Source organism: Dermacentor albipictus, chromosome 2, assembly GCF_038994185.2.
Source record: "Dermacentor albipictus isolate Rhodes 1998 colony chromosome 2, USDA_Dalb.pri_finalv2, whole genome shotgun sequence".
NCBI lineage: Eukaryota > Metazoa > Arthropoda > Arachnida > Ixodida > Ixodidae > Dermacentor > Dermacentor albipictus.
This window is the reverse complement of record NC_091822.1, coordinates 22,573,876-22,591,001: the sequence shown is the minus strand read 5'-3', so window position 1 is coordinate 22,591,001 and position 17,126 is coordinate 22,573,876. Positions and strand designations below refer to the sequence as shown.

Genomic DNA, 17,126 nt, shown 5'->3' with positions numbered 1-17,126 from the left:
CACGCATGAAATATAATGAAATAAAGCTATAGTGCTCAACAGTGCAGATCACCAGCGTTTTGCGCAACACCAATGTCGTCATCTCTGTTGACCATGTTTTCTACGCTGTCTTCATCACTTGAGCTTGTGGCAATGGGAAAGTGCGCAGCGTATACGACACCATTGCTGCTTCTGTTGTTGAATGATTCGTCGCTTGTTTCATGTGAGACATCGCATGCAATATCTGGAGCAACAAACGGCAACTGTGCTTGGCGCAGTGCGGTAGTTGATTTTGTAGCAGACGGTGGCTCGGTTCCATGCAGCACATGATGTCACACGTGGCATGTCATTATGGCAGGGCGTAGAGCCAGCGAGTTCTGACATTTTGGACAGAAATGTGCTTTTGCAGCACAGTTTTTAAACGTGTGTAGTCATAATAGACCCTCTGCTGCACTTTCTTGCGGAAAGCTGCAAATTGTTGGGGGATGGTATCATGCCCCCTTTAACATTTTCTTTAGGGCCACACCACACGTGATGACAAGCGTAAGCTCGCACCTCTGTGCCTTGCTTTTGCTGTGCCATGCGAGGAATGGTGATTTGCACCTAGAACAGGCTCGTAGATCGCAGACATTATTTTGTACTTTGTCATTGACAGTGCATTTTAATAGCTTCAAAATGCCTAAATACTTAAAACGTAATTATTTTATTTTCAGAATTGTTAAATGAGCATAAAAAGGTACTCTCTCGCATGACGTCAATGAACTTCAGTGAGGCCATAGCTGCGAGCCAAGTGCATGGCTTGGTGAGACAGCCCGAGCACTGACATGTCTGGAACTGATCCCGCTCAAGTTGTCCCACATCGTCGGCACACGCGTAGCTGCACAGACTCGAGCTTGTGTACTTCGGCATGTGTGCGTGTGGTCTGACCTTTATACTGCAGTACCGCTTGGAATGCAGATTTGCCTGACTCCTGCGACATAATTATAAGCGGTCTAAGCGACATCACAAACAATGTTAAATCCCACCTGGAATGAGAAGTCACTATAAACATGTGCTTTACTATTCACCCTAAATTAAATGTGGATTGTTGGTGCAGTGTGTGGCCTGTACATCGTGGGATCCTCACTGACTGGCTTTGGGTCCAACACAAGCGATGCGGACATGTGCCTCATGCTCACCAAGGACCAGGTGAGTGTACGACACGTTATGCTGGAAGCTTCACTGCAGTGTCTTCACTTGATGCTGCGACAAAAGCAGCAGAAACAATGTGTATTTCTGGCCTAGGCCCATTTACAAGCTCTTGCCCTGAAGAGGAGAAAGGGAAAGAGGCAGCTGATAAAGATAACATTGTGGTGATGCATCATAAAAGTGTTTGACAACAAAATATTTGCGAATAATTTGTGCTCTGTTGGCAGAGACTAGGTTGTTCCTGATACAAGCCTGCTGGAGGCAGCACTGGCTTTGCGCAGTGTGAGTGCACAAACATAGGGAAGAGAGGGTACGTAAATGTAATCCGAATAAAATATTATTTAGGTCAGTCCTAATGTATCAGCAGCTCCATTATCTGTGCACTCGGTTGCCTCCCATTGCACTCATTCTGTTACTGTCATCAGTGTTGCCACGCTATATCTAGTGACTTGCATAGCAGCAGATAAGATTTTTCAGTGGAATCATCCTTAGCTGATAATGTTGCTGGCATGGTAACAATATCATGGGCTTTTAACCCTTTGAGGGTCGAATTATTTTGAAAAAAACTTTCCCAGGTGGTCAAATTACTTTATTGTCGATCTTTAATGTACAAGATGTATAAAGTCGGGAATAAATAGTAAAAAAAAATTAGGAACAGTATTTTGGTGTCGGCATCACTCAGAACTCCAAAATGTTCAATAGTATTTCAGAGTGTGGTACTCCTTTAAACACGGGTCTCCGCACAGCGCCTTACCGCAGTCTGCACACCTAAAATCCATGTATGTTCTTCTCTTGGAGCTACGAGTTGTGTTGGTGCACACATGACATCTTCTCTGCGTGCGGCTGCCTTGGGCAGAGCTCTGAGGCACCCTCTCGCGTATGTGCGTTGCCGGTGATAAACAAGCTAAGAGCAGCGCCAATCCAGATAGAAGTCAATTTCCGCCGCCCCTGCGATAGCCTGACGACAAAGAGAAAAATCACGTTTTGCGCGGCTCTTGCGATCACGCGGAGGAACCAAAAGCGCGAAAGCGTGTTAGTGCTGAGAGCGATAATACCTCGCGAGCGGTGGTTATATACAAGCTAAGAGCAGTGCCGACAAAAAGAAAAATGATGTTTCGCGCGCCTCCGTTGCGATCACGCGGCGAAACTGAAACTGCAAAAGGGGTGTTGCCACAGTCTGCACGACGCGCTGAAGCTAGAAATCAGTTCCGTTTATCTCTCCAAGAAGGTAGCACACGTTTCAAACGCTTTTTATAAGTCCTAAGAGGTGGCAGCACCTCCCATTGAGCACGCATCATCATTATGGCTCAAAATTTCAAACAGAGGGTCGAAACCGTACCCGTGCGGCAAAAGACCTTGTGGGAGAGAAAACCGCTGCCATACATGTACGGCAAAAACCTTCAAAGGGTTAACACATCTATACTGAACTGCAGCCTAGGTATGAGCTCCTCCAACTAATACCCCTGTCAAGCGGGCAAGTTAAGTGCACTTACGGAGAGTGCACTTCAGTACTTTGAGTACTTTGAGTGACGTTTACGTCATTGACCCTTTCAGGGTCAATGACGTAAATATACAGCGCCGCGAACAAGTCCAAAACAGTTGATGCCATATATTTACGGCGCCATCTCTACGTTTAAAAAGCACACCAATTTCCTAATTTTTTCTTTCCTGGCACGTGCTGCCACTATGGGGGAATACAGGGAATTTTTTTCTCGGGCTTCCCTCTCTCAGTTTTCGTTGCATGGTTTGTTTAGAGCTAGTTTGCTCCAGCACGTCTATATACTACCGCTCACGCATTTGTTCTGCGGGCGGTTTCAGCTTCTTGCGCTTGCAAAACTAATGGCTATGTCATTACTAATCATTCAAAGGGCGGCCGCCTGTTTCTCACTCGTTTAGTGTTCGCAGGGGTGAGCATAGGAAGGATGCCGCCGTGCATGCGTTTCCTTTTCTCTTCTTTGTTTGGGGGGGGGCGACTCGCGATATATAATTGCCTCTGGTTGACAATAAGATGAAGATTAGCAGAAATTCGTCACACGTCATACAGTAACATATGCCGTAAAAACCCGCGTATTATACGAACCCGCATATAGTACAAGGTGAAACTTTTGGGACGCGAAATGGAAAAACAAAAAGTTTGATCAGCATATAATACAAGTTAGAAATACTTGAGGAAAACATTTATTTAAATTTTACTTCGCACTTCAATCACTGTCTTCCTCAGCTGCGCTCTCTTTGGATAGTTTCTTGTCGGACATATCTTCCCAGAGGTACTCATCCTCTGTGCCATCAAGCGTGTCCAAGATGCCACACTTCTTGAATGCACGACGCACAAGGTCCTCTGGTATGCTGGCTCATGTGTCCACAATCCACTTGCATAGCGTGGCTGGCAAAGCCCGCTTCAGCTGCCCAGTCAGCGTCTGCAGGTTCACCTGAGCACATCCAATCTGCGTAACACTGCTTGAGCGCGCCCTTGAACGGCTTGTTCATGCAAACATCTAAAGGCTGCAGCTGAGGCCTCATCCTACCCGGGATAATGACGAGCTCAGCCAGATTCGCGCAACAGCCTCTTCACTGAGTCGGCCATATGGCAACGAAATGCATCCAGCACGAGGATGGACGGGAACGACAACAGTGCGCCGGGCCGCCTACACCAGACGGACTTTATCCTGTTGAGCACAAGATTCTCATTCACCTAGCCTTTCTCGTGGCATCTCACGACCATGTTTTTTGACAGCTCCTCACCTTTAAGCACTGTCTTGCGCTTGAAGACAACAATGGGCGGAAACTTGCATCCGTCTGCCGTGCACGACATGACAGTAACTCGCATTTTCTCTTTGCCAGTGGACCAGGCATAAACTTGTTTAGAGTCCTTTTCGTGCATGCTGAGGGGTGATGGCATGTCCAGATAAACCGGCATTTGGTCAGCATTGCTGATTCGCCCTAGCTGGAAGTTCTTGGACTTCTTGGAAATAATGTGGTGCTGGAAAGCCATAAGCAGCTCTTCGAACAATTCGGACAGCTTTTATGAAATCGAAGTTCGGCGGCGTAAGGAAAAACCAGCACGACACATGTAGCAATAAATCCAGTGCTTGCTTGCTTTTAAGGCGGAGTTCGGTAGCCCTTTTTCTCTTACAAGCTCCTTCGCTTTTACCTGCATAGCTCCACGTTCACAGCTAGATGCGCGGCTTGCTGTTGGCATACAAACTCCGTCAGGCCGAGTTCGATTTCCAGGAATTTCCCACTCTTCAGGCCGCAAAAGCTTCTTCGCATTCCGCTGCACGAAAAAAGGACTTGCTTTTGTCAACGCCATCCCCGAATGCTCCCCTGTGACACTCCACTCGTAGCATTTAGATTTGGCAAAGTGCACTTAAACTGAGTGACACTCTGCGAACTTAACTTGCCTGCTTGACAGGGGTGTAAATTGCACTGTGCCTCCACACTCAGATAGTTGCCAAGGGACATGGAAAGTCAGTCTCCACCGTTGTGAAGCCGAAATGAGTGAATGCAATTATCTGGCACATCTACAATATTTCCTTTGAATTGAACATCGTATTTGCCACTTCTTAGGATGTTGTTGACTGTAGAAAAATACTTTACAGAAAATGGTCTTTGTAGTGGCTTCTTTTGTGGAACCATGAGTACAGCCGTACTCAGTTAGTGCAAGGGTCCCACGGACAGCTGAATGGCTGTGGCAAAATGCTTTTTTGTTCAAGATGTGCATAACAGTTGTGGGTTTGCCACTTCTGCAGAATCTGAGGACAACTTAGTGAACTGGGTGTCGACGACGATGAAAACGCACTCTCAGTGAAGGTTCAAGTTCTCTTATTAATCACATGAAGTTAAGTACATCGGGCATGGTATAAAGATGGGGCCCTGTAACTCTAGTAGGAGTTATGTTATATGCTATATGCGGTTATATAAACATAGAGCACTTGAGAAAAAAAAACAATGTGTGAAATAGTACAAATCCGATACATACTTGTTGAGCAACTGATGCAAGCATAAAAGAGTGAAGGTTAGTTTTGTAGCCGGTAAATGGCTGTTGTGCTGTCAGATCTGTTGGTAATTCATTCCAGAGCTGCGATGCGAAGGTGTCGGAAGATCTGTTGGTAATTTATTTCACAACTGTGATGCGAAGGGGTCATACGGGAACTATGTCCTTTAGTTACATTAAACTTGATAGTTCTTGCCATATGTATAGACCGTTTCATCGGGCGAGGAGGATAGGGCGCACGGAGAGCCTTTCCTCCTCTCTGGCTTGGGCGATCCGGCGCGGCGCTGCTTGAAAGTATTGCTGTCGCATGCTGCGGAACGATTTCGAGATGTTTTAGATCTTACTTTGTGAAATTTACGCCATGTCCGTTCATATGAGCTCGTCAGAGGAGCTTTCCCGTGCATCAGTAACTACAGTAGGCGGAAATATCTTTTGGGGGGCGCAAAAATCTGACGCGTTTTGTCAGCCATGGCGTACGCACATTATCAGTCGCGGAGTGTGTATGTGTTGTGAACTATTTTGCTTATATCGGTTTAAATTCGACAAAGAGAACCGGTGTCTCTGTATTAGCAGCATGAAATCATAAATCTGTTCAATATCTGATCGCTTGGTGTAGGGAGTAAAACATAAAGCTTATAAGAGCGCATGCTCGTGCACGGCCAACCTAAGGCAACCACGAAACATCTAAGCGGCAGGCGCTATCGAATATTTGTGATGCACCGGCATCGTTCTCGCGCATTTCAAGTCTAGTAGGCTTCAAATTACCATATGTCTACGCTAGCCTTCCTGCATGAGGCCGATGGCGCTGCTCACCACAGCGATCACTGCGGTTGGTGAACCAGCACGGTACATATGTAAGCTGTGCGCTCCGACATTGCCTTTTTGGCCTGTATACAGCCATAATATATGAGGGATCGCATAAAAAGAATGCGATGCCTATTTTTGAGGACAAAATTTCCGTAATGCGTGTGAGTGCGTCGTTGAGATCGGAATGAACACAACCGAAAAAGAAATTCAGTTATCATCCTCTTTCTCGAAAAAGTAAGAGAAAACGGGCTAACGCCGCAATATGGCCGTGCATAGTCACGCCGCACAACGTTTATAAATATATAACCGCTGATGCGGTGTTCTTGGACCATGCGGTATATAGAACAAAGATATATGTAATGCAGCACCTACCACTGCTTGAGACGCTCGCGCAGTTCGTAAACAGTTCCTTTGCTGGACAAGCGTAATTCGGACTGTAAGGTATGCTGCTATCACTTGCCAAAACTATTTTATTCAGGGGCGGAAACCTCATCCATCGAACCAAGTAGACACGCAATGTAACCTGCAGCGAACAGTTTGAACGCTTGTCAAAGTATAACATCACAGCTCCTATCGTAGCAGAACGGTACCCACGCTCACGCCGTTACGATCGTCACGTATGTTTCATGGCTCCTAAAGCGCAGCTTAGAATTAGAGGATAATACTGCAATAAGGTCACATTAGTGACTGGAACATTCAGAAATACACAATTCATCTCCGAGGCTGATTGTAGGCTCAAATATACGCGCACACATGGCGCTGCGTGTTCCGCCCACCTCAACGCCAGCAGAAACTCCGGCCATGACGCATTAAACCACTTCAGCACGTCTCACAGAACCATTTACCACGTAGAGAACGCACGTTATACTAAACAGACCGCACAACCGCGAAAACAAACGCCAGAGCCTGCCGCCGAGCGTATACCTGCCATACCGAAAGACCGCTTTCACCCAAGCCAGTATGGCGCTGCTCATAGGCGGCGCCACTGCGTTCACAATATGGCGGCGCCTACGAAAAAACGGTCTATAGTAACGTGACTATATATTTCAAAACGTGCAGTGACAAATGCACAATGTATTCACTCGTGCAAGGCCTGCACTTTTTTTTTCTTATTCACAGTGCCTCACACGAGGTGGGCTTATTAGCTACACACTTGTAGCCTCAAACCATCATGCTCAGACTGCTATGCATAATAGCCATTGGCAGCAGCCAACAATGAACACATCTATTCAGTGGTCCTCGTAGGCTCTGCTGCCCCCGTCATTTGAGAAACTTGCCTCAGTGGCACTCTCCTGAAACTAGTGGTCCACTGTGCCATCCATATAAGATTCCCGTCACTTTGGAGTTCTCGACACTAGTCTCAAACAAATCTGCATGACACACATTCAAAATCCATCTGCACACATCTTGCAGCGATACCCTCTTTGTTTGCCTGAATGCAGGATGCAGTCAAAGGTGCTACACAGCATGCCTCACTACTGTCAGTACCATTGAAGTGCTCTGGGACTGTGCTGCGGCTTGATCAGAGAGTGACCCTGTGGCATACGGGGATGATGACACCTTGTGTAGTACTCAGCAATGTCTATGGAGTCTTGCTTCTTGTAGTGAAACAGATCAGCTTCAACTATTTCCCATAGGTATTTTGGCAAGCTAGATGCCATGATAGGCTCTGCAGTTTGATAGTGACGATGCCACCGCCACTGTCAAGCTTGCCTTTCTGTGTCTCGGGAGGGAAGCCAGGTCATGTTGCCAGGAAAAACATTTACGAAAAGGGGCAAGCAGTGGATGGCGGACCCCTTTTGCAGCAGCAGCACCCAGTATGAACAATGTCGAGCCCCTCAGTCTTGGCCAGCTGTTACCATCGCTGAGGCATGCGGAGGAGCAAGCGCAACTTAGTAGGATTTTTCATCTCAAAAGGTGGGCTCCATCACCAACCGACCTCTTGTGACCACCAGCCCTTGTTGACAATTGTCATGCTGCTAAATGGCTATCGTACCTGCCATGGGTGGTTCCTCCAATGTAGAGGTTGTGATGGATGGGTGCTATGAGGGTCCCCTTTGGAATGGGGCAGTGGGTTGTGCCACCAAGCTCTTGCTATTATACTGCCTAATGTCCTACCTATGTTAAAAAAGAAAAAAACAAAGAAAAAGAAAGAAAAAACTATGAACTCCCACAACCAAATTTTCTGGCCCCCTTTTGCGAACTTTGCTTCTGTAGGTCTCCGTTTTTTAGCTGTTTCCCTACTTTTCTCCCACCAATCTTACAATCATCTCTTACTAATCGCTATTGCGGAGTTGTTTACTTTTTCCCTGCTCTTGCTGAACCCAAGGGCTTCAAGCTGTGGTGCCTAAATTGACCCAGATGTCTTCACATTCTAATAAAACATGCTCCATTGTTTTCCTAGCTTTACTGTTTCTTCTTCCTTCTTATATCTGGCTTTATAGGTGCATGTTCTAAGGCATACCGATCTCGCTTCCAAAAGTAATGAGCTTCCCTTTGAGTTATCATAAATTGTTTCATTCCTGATTTCGTTTTTTCCTCTTAAGTAGTTACTCATGGCAGGTTTCTTTTCCATTGCCGCCACCCATGAGATTATTCCAGCCTTTTTTACTTTCCGCTTGACCTTCTTTGTTGCTGCGTTGCCCACCTTACAGGCCACGTAGTTGCTGGTGGGCTTCCTAGTTCTTTTCCTCCACTGTGAATCAATGTTTTTCCTGTACAGATACCTGAACACTCTCCCAGCCCATTTACTTTCTTCCATATTCCTCAGCTGTTATTCATACTCAATTTTACTCTGAGCTTCCCTTACTTCAAATCTAGTCCAGCCCATATTACCCTGCACAGCTTCATTTGTAGTCTTCCCGTGAGCACCCAATGCGAGGCGTCCCACTGACCTTTGGTTCCCAGCGAGTCCTGGTTGTACCCCTGATTTATAGCAAACAACCACATTTCCAAAAGTAAGACCTGGAAGCATTACACCTTTCCACATACCCTGGAGTACCTTGTACCTATTGTATCACCATAGCGATCTGTACTTCATTATGGCTGCATTTATCTTCCACTATACTGTTATGGTTGTTTCCTGTGTTTCTATATATCCATTGCCTTTGTTTATCCATGTACCAAGGTATTTATGTCCTGTTATCCGAGGCATTTCCTGGCCCGATATTATCGCTGTCTGTTCACTGTTTTCGTTTACTACCATAACACCCGATTTTCTAATACTAAATTTCAAACCTAAATTATCGCCTGCCTGTCCAAAAATATTATCCAGACGTTGCAAATCACTTTGCTAGCAACACGATTTTGTCCGCATAAAATAAACCTGGTAGCTGCTGCCCTACTACTGCACCCGCCTGTCTGCATGAGAGATTAAACCCGATATTACTTCGCTCTAGCACCCTCTCCATTCTCACCATGTACATCATAAACATCAGTGGGGATAAAGGGCACCCCTGCCTTAGTCCCTTGTTGATATCAACTTTCACCTCACTCCTCATCCCTTCCCATTCAACGCAAACGGTATTTTCTAGATAAATCTCTCTCAAAAGCTGCAGACAATCGTCACCTTAACCTTCCCCTTCCAGAATATCCCACAAGATGTCGCGGTTTACGTTTTCACACACTCCTGTAATCTCTAGGAAGGCCACATATAACGGTCTGCTTTCTACTCTTGATATTTCTATACGCTGAGTAGGAACAAACAAGTTATCATCGAAACGCTTACCTATTCTGAAGCCATTCGCACGTTCTCCCAAAATGCCATTATTCTCTGCCCATGCTTGCAGCTTTAATTTGATTGCCTGCATTGCTAGCCTGTATTTTACTAATGTAATGGTCAACAATCTATACGGATGAATTCTATCTTTTTCCCCCTTACTTTTATAAATTAAGTTCGTTCTACTTTGTTGCCAACTGTCTGGTATTCATCTATCTTTTAATGTTTTTTCCACTATTTTCACCAGAGCTTCCTTACTTTTTGGTCCTAGTTTATTAATCAGCCTAATGGGAACCTTGTCTAGCCCTGTGGCTGTGCGCTTAGGAATTTTCTCTTTGGTTTTCTTCCAGTTAAAATTTGTCAGCACCAGCTCCTTTTTCATAAGGTTCTCTTTCATGCTCTTTTTTTATTTTTCTTGAAATACAACCTCGTCATTGCCTTGGAAAGATTCAGCTGTTATTTTTCGGATGTAATTTAATGCCACTTCTCCATCCAGTTTGTTTCCATCTTTGTCTAGGATATAGTGTTGTGTTGTTGTTGACTTCCTGCCTAATAATTTTATGTGGTTCCAAAATATTCTAGGTGTGGCCTTCTTTTTCTCACGCCTTCATTTTCTCACGTGCTTCTGACGACCAACGTTTACTTTCACCTTTTATGTTTGCTTGCATCAGTATTTGAACCATAGACTTTTTCTCCCGGTATATTTCCCATTTTCTGGCTACTTCATCCTGCAGCAACTGCGCCTTGTTTGCCTGCCTGCGCTCTCGGGACGCTTTCTTTCTTTTGGCAATTCCTTTTCGTATCTCCCTGTTAAACCAGCTTTTCGGTTTCTTTTTTTCCTTTCCAACGAACCTGTTGTTTTTCTTTCCGTATTACTGTCAGTAGCACACTTAGAAGCTCACTATAGTATTCCCACTCTTGGCCTTTTGCTATGTTCTTCCTCGACTCTAGTGAGTATATTTGTTCAAATTTGTTCAGCGTTCAAATTTGGGTTGGCCATGTTGCACTCCTTGTTCTCTTTCCCAACTACATATCCCATTTTCAAAATGCGTTTTTGGTCACTCCCTATGCTGCTATGCCCTTCCTCATCAATGACCGTTTCTCTGAACTTATCATGAATTCCTTCTGTCGTCAGACAGTAATAAATGGTTGATTGATGGCTTCCCACATCCCACGTGATCTGCCCTTCACATTTAGGCCCTGTACTCACGATAACGAGATTATGTTGATCACAAAGGTCTAGGATTGACTTCCCATTGTTGTTGGTATAGCCATCTAAATCCTGTATGAGGGCATTCATGTCACCTAATAGGATAATTTCTGCATCATTTCCAAAACCCTTAATATCAGCATTTATGCATTTCACAAACTCTTTATTCTTCTCTGTGCAATTATTTCCAGTCCACAAATACATAATGCCCAGCCAAATTTTTTTTTCACTCATTGTACCTGATAACCAAAGGTGCTCTTGACATTTAGAATTTACGCTTTTCCATTTGGCTCCCTGATGGGTGAGCATTCTGACTCCCCCTCCCTTTCTTTTCGACTTAGTTCTGTTGCAGCCTTCCCAAGCATAATTCTCAATCACTGGCGGCATTCAGTTTCTGTAACTGCATACACCCCTATGTGTTCTCTATTTAACTGCTCCTCATTCTCTGCCCACTTTTCCTTTCTTTTGCCACCCTGCATGTTTATGTAGCCTATTGCGTGGCAAGCTCTCGTTCTTGCTTTCCTCCTTTTTCTGTTATTGATGCCGATATTATTCTGTGGTTCCCCTAGGGGACCTTCTACATTACTACCTACTCTGGCCTCCTGAACGCCCGTGGGCCCCCTAAAATAGCAACAGCATGACCAGCAAGTCACGAGCCCACTTCTTGTGCTAGCCTGTAATCGAAGTGGATAACCTCACGTTGAAAACCACGACACTTTCTCACTTCCCTGTTTATTTCGCCAACCTGGAAGCCTTTCTCTCGGGTCATTTTCCATATTGCTTCATTAGCAGCCACTACGGCTCTTTGTACTGGACGGTCACGTACAGGCACCTCCTGCACCGTGCACACCACGATCTGCACCTGAGGAGACAGCTCACGCAAATCGTCTACCCCCTTCGTCAAGCACTGGGCTAGTCCTGTCCCTTTCCTGTTTAGGACGTCATTTAGCCCACCTGCTACTATGACAAGGTTGCACATGTGTGCATTTTCTGTGAGCTTTGCTTTTGCTCGCTCCATGACAGAACCCAGCGTCCGCCCCGGAAATGTCCCTACTGTCACTCTTTTATCGCCTTTCACCTTCTCCACAGTTGCTTCTGAGCACCTACCCAGGTGTGAGTTGCTGGAGATAATCACAATTTCACTTTCTCGTACCTCTCCCTGCTTCCCTTTGTCCTTTTCCATGCGATTCGGACTTAACAAGGGGTATTGACTCATGCACTCCTGCATTTTCCACGTGGCGGCCTCAAGGTAGGTGCCACTCCTTCCAGCTAACCCCTCACCACGTTGCGCACATTCCACATACTTTGCTGGCACTACCTCCTGTCACGTAGAGGGACTGCATTCTATTGTCAAGACCATTCTCGTTCACAATGTTCAGCTTTTCCTCGGCTGCTTCATGTCTTTTTTAAACTACCTTCCATTCATCACGCTCTTTATTTAGCTCATTTTTGAGCTCTTCAACCTGTTTGATGAGCTTTTCCTCGAAAGCGTCCATTTTCTTCAGCCTTGTGTCAACATCACAATGTGTGCCGATTGACTCGATTCCCTCTCTAATATCATCTGTCCCCTCAACTGACTTGAGGGACTCCCCGCACGCACCCCGGACTTCCCGCAATTTCCTTGGATTGGTAAGTAACATGTTTGGCAGGTCATAGTGAAAAAAGGTTCGCTTGGCATCGCGAATTCCAATTAAGTACGCAGTTTCAGCAGACTATTTCTCCACCACAACTGAGCTTGCCTTAACTTTAGCGTGGTGATTGAGGCGCCTTTCTTTATTTTCTATTCGTTTTAAGGATCTCGTAAACCTTGGTTTTTGTCGATTGGGTTGAATGGTTATCCTGAGAATAAATTGGTTCTTTTGTTCACATAGCTTGTTTTTAAACAACAACGAGTTATCATAAATCGAATGGTTATAAAATTCATCTGCAAAGCTAGAAAGCAATATGTTTAATTCAGTATTTATAGCCTCATAGTTACCTTTGTCATATAAACAAATTGTCATCTCGTCCATGTCGCGTGGTAGGAGAGCGAAAGTGAAGGCAGCATGAATAACTTTGTGATCACTAATCTCAACGAAGATATGTAAGGGAGGTTAAGCTTTCAGGATGACTGGTTAGTATAATATCTAAAATAATGGCAAATGCCCCTGGCACACGAGTTGGCTCCAGTACTAGCTGTGTTAAATTGTAATTTAAACACACTTACATAAAGTTGCTCACCTCAATTTGATTTGTTAGTAAAGCATTGCCATTGTACCAGTTAATGCTGGGAAAATAATGTTTCCAAAAAGGAGGATAATTGCATTGGGATGCTTTAAAGTAATTTCATTTAATATGTTGTTTAAAAGATTAGAAAAGTCTGGTTAATGGTGAGGTGGTCTGTAAGAAACACTTAGTAGTACTGTTTGTGGGGAACATTGACATTTTAACAACAGTGTTTCTAAGTGGCTGTCAATGTTAACTCGTGTGCACTGCAATTGTTGGTTCACGGCAATCAGAGCACCTGCGCCACATGCATCTCTCCGATCGCATTGGTAAACGTCGAAGTTGGGAAGATCAGCCAGGACTTCTGCATCACTGATTTTTTTTGTAAGCCATGTTTCTGTTAGTATCAGCAAGTTACTGGTGGATGATGACATAAGGTTTGATACATGTTCACGCTTTGGCAGAAAGCTGCGTATGTTCATGAAAATTACTGAAAAAGATAGATTATTACGTGGGATGGGAGTTCTTAGATTCGTAGGATAATGTGATTGCTGTGCTGCTTCTTTGGCGGTCTGTGATGTCTCATCAAATATGTAGCATTTAGTACCTATGGGCAAAGTTTTGTAACGCAATGACAAGTGAGCAGATTTTGCTTCTGCAAAAGCAACAAGGTGCCTGCGGGCATTTTGCACAGCCTTAGAAAAAATTTTGCCGACACTGTGTTTAGTGCCTTTGAACTTACGGCCATTTGATAGGACAGTGTCTTTTGTCTTGAAGTATGTAAATGTAAGAATTATAGGGCGACGGCGCCCAGCGGTATGCCTCCCGAGACGATGTGCTCGTTCAATTTCTTTTGTATGTATGTTAATGTTAAGGTGCTCAGAACACAGCTGTGCTACGCCTTCTTCAGATTGGGCAAATGTTTCCAAGGGATTAGTATCAAGAACACTGTAAAAGATTAGGTTATTTCTGCGTGATCGGTTTTCAGCGTCATCCATACGCCATTCCAAGCAAATGGCCAGGTCAGTAATTTTAGTAGTTTCTGCTTTTACCGACTCGATTTCATTTCATAACGGGATGATGCTCTGGCAAAGTTTTTCGATTACTGTCACTCGGGAATTCAAATCTTACACCATCTTATTCGTAGCCAATAATTGGTTCTCAATGTCTTTCATTTCTGTGATTATTTCTTTTTGACCGGCTGATAGTTTTTGCAGCTCTTTTAGTACAAGGTTAGCACTTGCGGGACCCGGGTTAGATTTGATGTCTCCTGACAAGAGAAGCAAGGACAGAATGGCACAAACTCTCTATAAATACCTAGGCGTCCACATAACCTCGTCACTTTCCTGGTCGTTGCACATCGACAACGTAATTAACAATACTAATCGCATGCTAGGTTATCTTCGCCGAAACTTTTCTTCTGCTCCTACATCATTAAAATTAATTCTATACAAAACGCTTATTAGGAGTAAAATGGAGTACGCCTCATCTATCTGGGACCTGCACCTCGAAACCCTCACTCAGTCACTTGAACTAATCCAAAACAATGCCGTACGTTTCATTCATAGCAATTACAGCCGTACATCAAGCGTAACTGCCATGAAAAACTCTTTGCTGCTTGCTCCTCTCTCAGCCCGGTGTAAATGCTTTTGCCTTGTTATATTTCATAAACTATATTTCCACAATTCGTACCTACACGATAATCTAATATCACTTCCTACCTACATTTCCTCTCGCATCGACCATAGCCATAAGGTTGGAATCATTCAGTGCTGCACCAGAACCTCTAACGAATCATTCATTCCTAGGACCTCTCAGGAATGGAACCACCTTCCCGGCGCAGTTGTCTCAATCAAGGACAACTCAAAGTTTCGTTCGGCCTTATCAGACATCATCACTCCCGGATGCAATTAACTAATCACATTTGTTGTTTATTGCTGCTTTGTTTATTTACTTGTGTATGTTTTTTTTACCCACTCCCCTCTGTAATACTTCGGTCTTGAGGGTACAATAAAATAAATAAATCAATAAAGAGCCATAGCGACACAGCACTGGGGGCCCGGCAGCTGCACCAGAAGATAATTGCTAGACTTCTTTGCAAAAAGAGAAGACTTGTTGCCAACCTGTGTGGCGAAGAGCAACGGGTTAGTTGTCTGCATTGTGGTACAGCAACCGAGCCCACAGAGCAGTGTCGACAATCGTGGCTGCTTTATACTTGGCGGGAGCCCTAGTGTCAGTGCCGATGGGACTGACACTCGTTTTCTACATTACACCCGACCTCTACTGTGCTCACTGTGACTCGTCACCCAACACCACACGGCTTTCTGATCACTAAAGAACACCCAAGCGGTTGCTGCACGGGCATGTAGGGAAGTGGACCCCTGCCTTGTAAACGTAATGCGGGGCAAACTCGCGATGCTGTGAAAGTATACAAAAGAAGCACGAGGCCTTACACCCCCTTCCTCCTACAGCCTTAGTGTAAAATAACTGATCAGTGCTTCAAAAGGCACAATGAATCCATATCAATACAGCCCAAGTGCTATCATTATTTAAGATGTGTAGTCCTGCTGTGGTATTCTTCCAATTATCATATGAATTGCATAGAATGTGCATCAACAACTGTTGTGTTTAAGGGTTGTGATGCAAACTGTGGTGCATTGATTATTACTGCAAGTCCCAGAGCACACTTCTGTCTGTGCCTCTGCTCTTTTTATGCACATGGCCTGACTGCAGCAAACACAGAATTGAATGGGCTTGACAGCGCAGCCATTTCAAAGGTGAAGTTGGATGATTGGCTATAAAAGACATGTTCCATGAACCCGCTCTGGTGTGTCAATTCTGCTTTACTCTCCCTTGAGAGTTTAGCTGATCATTAGTGCCAGAACCGAAATCCTGCCTGTAAGCAGGGAATGATTTTCAGTAGCATTGTTACGACAGAGCTCCAGGGCAACATGATGTGCACATGTCACACCACTTGTGCAGGTTGACCAGCGGCAGCAAGCAACAGCCGTTCTCAACCACGTGGCCCGCCTTTTGGCCAGGACAGGTGAGGGCGCACGCAGCAGCAGCTAAATTTGTGCCACCATATTACGGCAGACAGTTTTGCGCGTCACATGAGTTCGAGGAGTCTCCAGAGTAACTGGCCAAGAATTCTAGGTGATGCAGGGGAACACAATTATGGACACAAGAACACAGAGTTATCTGTTATTACAGTCGTGTTTGCTGGGAAAATTGTCCATAATAACGAATGAAGATAAAAAACCAAAAAACTTTGTTATCAGCATAATGAGAACACAACTACCATTTAACCAGCCAAAGAAATGAAGAACTGAGGGTTTACACTGTTGATTTCGACCCTGTTCTGGTGTCCAGGAAGCACAATACATCAGATAGTTGTTCAAGGTAGGCTGCTTTTAAGCCACGGAGAACAGCTTGTCATATGAAACTCTCCTCTTTGTCGTCTTACCGTACCGTATTTACTCGAATCTTACATGCACATTTTTTCCTGATAGAATGGGTCCAAAAATAGCCTGCGCATTAGAATCGAAAATGACCCTAAATCTGCGTTACCATATCCCTATCATCATTTCAATGTAGCCACCTCGCACACGCTTTAAATCAAATCAATTTTATTCTCTAGTTTACGTACTGGAGCATCATTTTGGGCTAAAAGCTACATATGTAGCTTTGTGTGACCCAAAAGACCAGACAAGGCAGTAGTACAGCAAACAGTGTGTGTACATATACAATAATTCACATATAATTCTAGCGATAGCAGGAGTACTTCATGAACGGAAATACTGAAACATAATTTCCATCATGGCGAGTTACAAGCATTTGAAATAGTTTTAGCACAATGAATTTTACACAAGACTACTATAGCAGTACTAGATATACAAGACAATCAACACCAGCTAGGCAACACAGCATTAGAATGATTTTAGAAGATTACCATTTGCTGAGAAAACTAAAGTTGTACAGTATACACTTATAAAGATACACAAAGGCAAAATAATAATCATATC

General features: G+C 44.4%; 1 protein-coding gene across 2 annotated transcripts in view; it reads left to right on the top strand.

Annotated features, from left to right (window-relative positions):
- The window catches only part of LOC135897940 (poly(A) RNA polymerase GLD2-like), a 114,409-nt gene that overhangs the window by 59,011 nt on the left and 38,272 nt on the right, over positions 1-17,126 (top strand). For both annotated transcript variants that reach the window (XM_065426648.1, XM_070533513.1), the window contains 2 exons: positions 1,076-1,167; positions 16,084-16,147. In XM_065426648.1, coding sequence (XP_065282720.1) covers positions 1,076-1,167; positions 16,084-16,147 — 156 coding nt within the window. The remainder of the gene's footprint in view (positions 1-1,075; positions 1,168-16,083; positions 16,148-17,126) is intronic.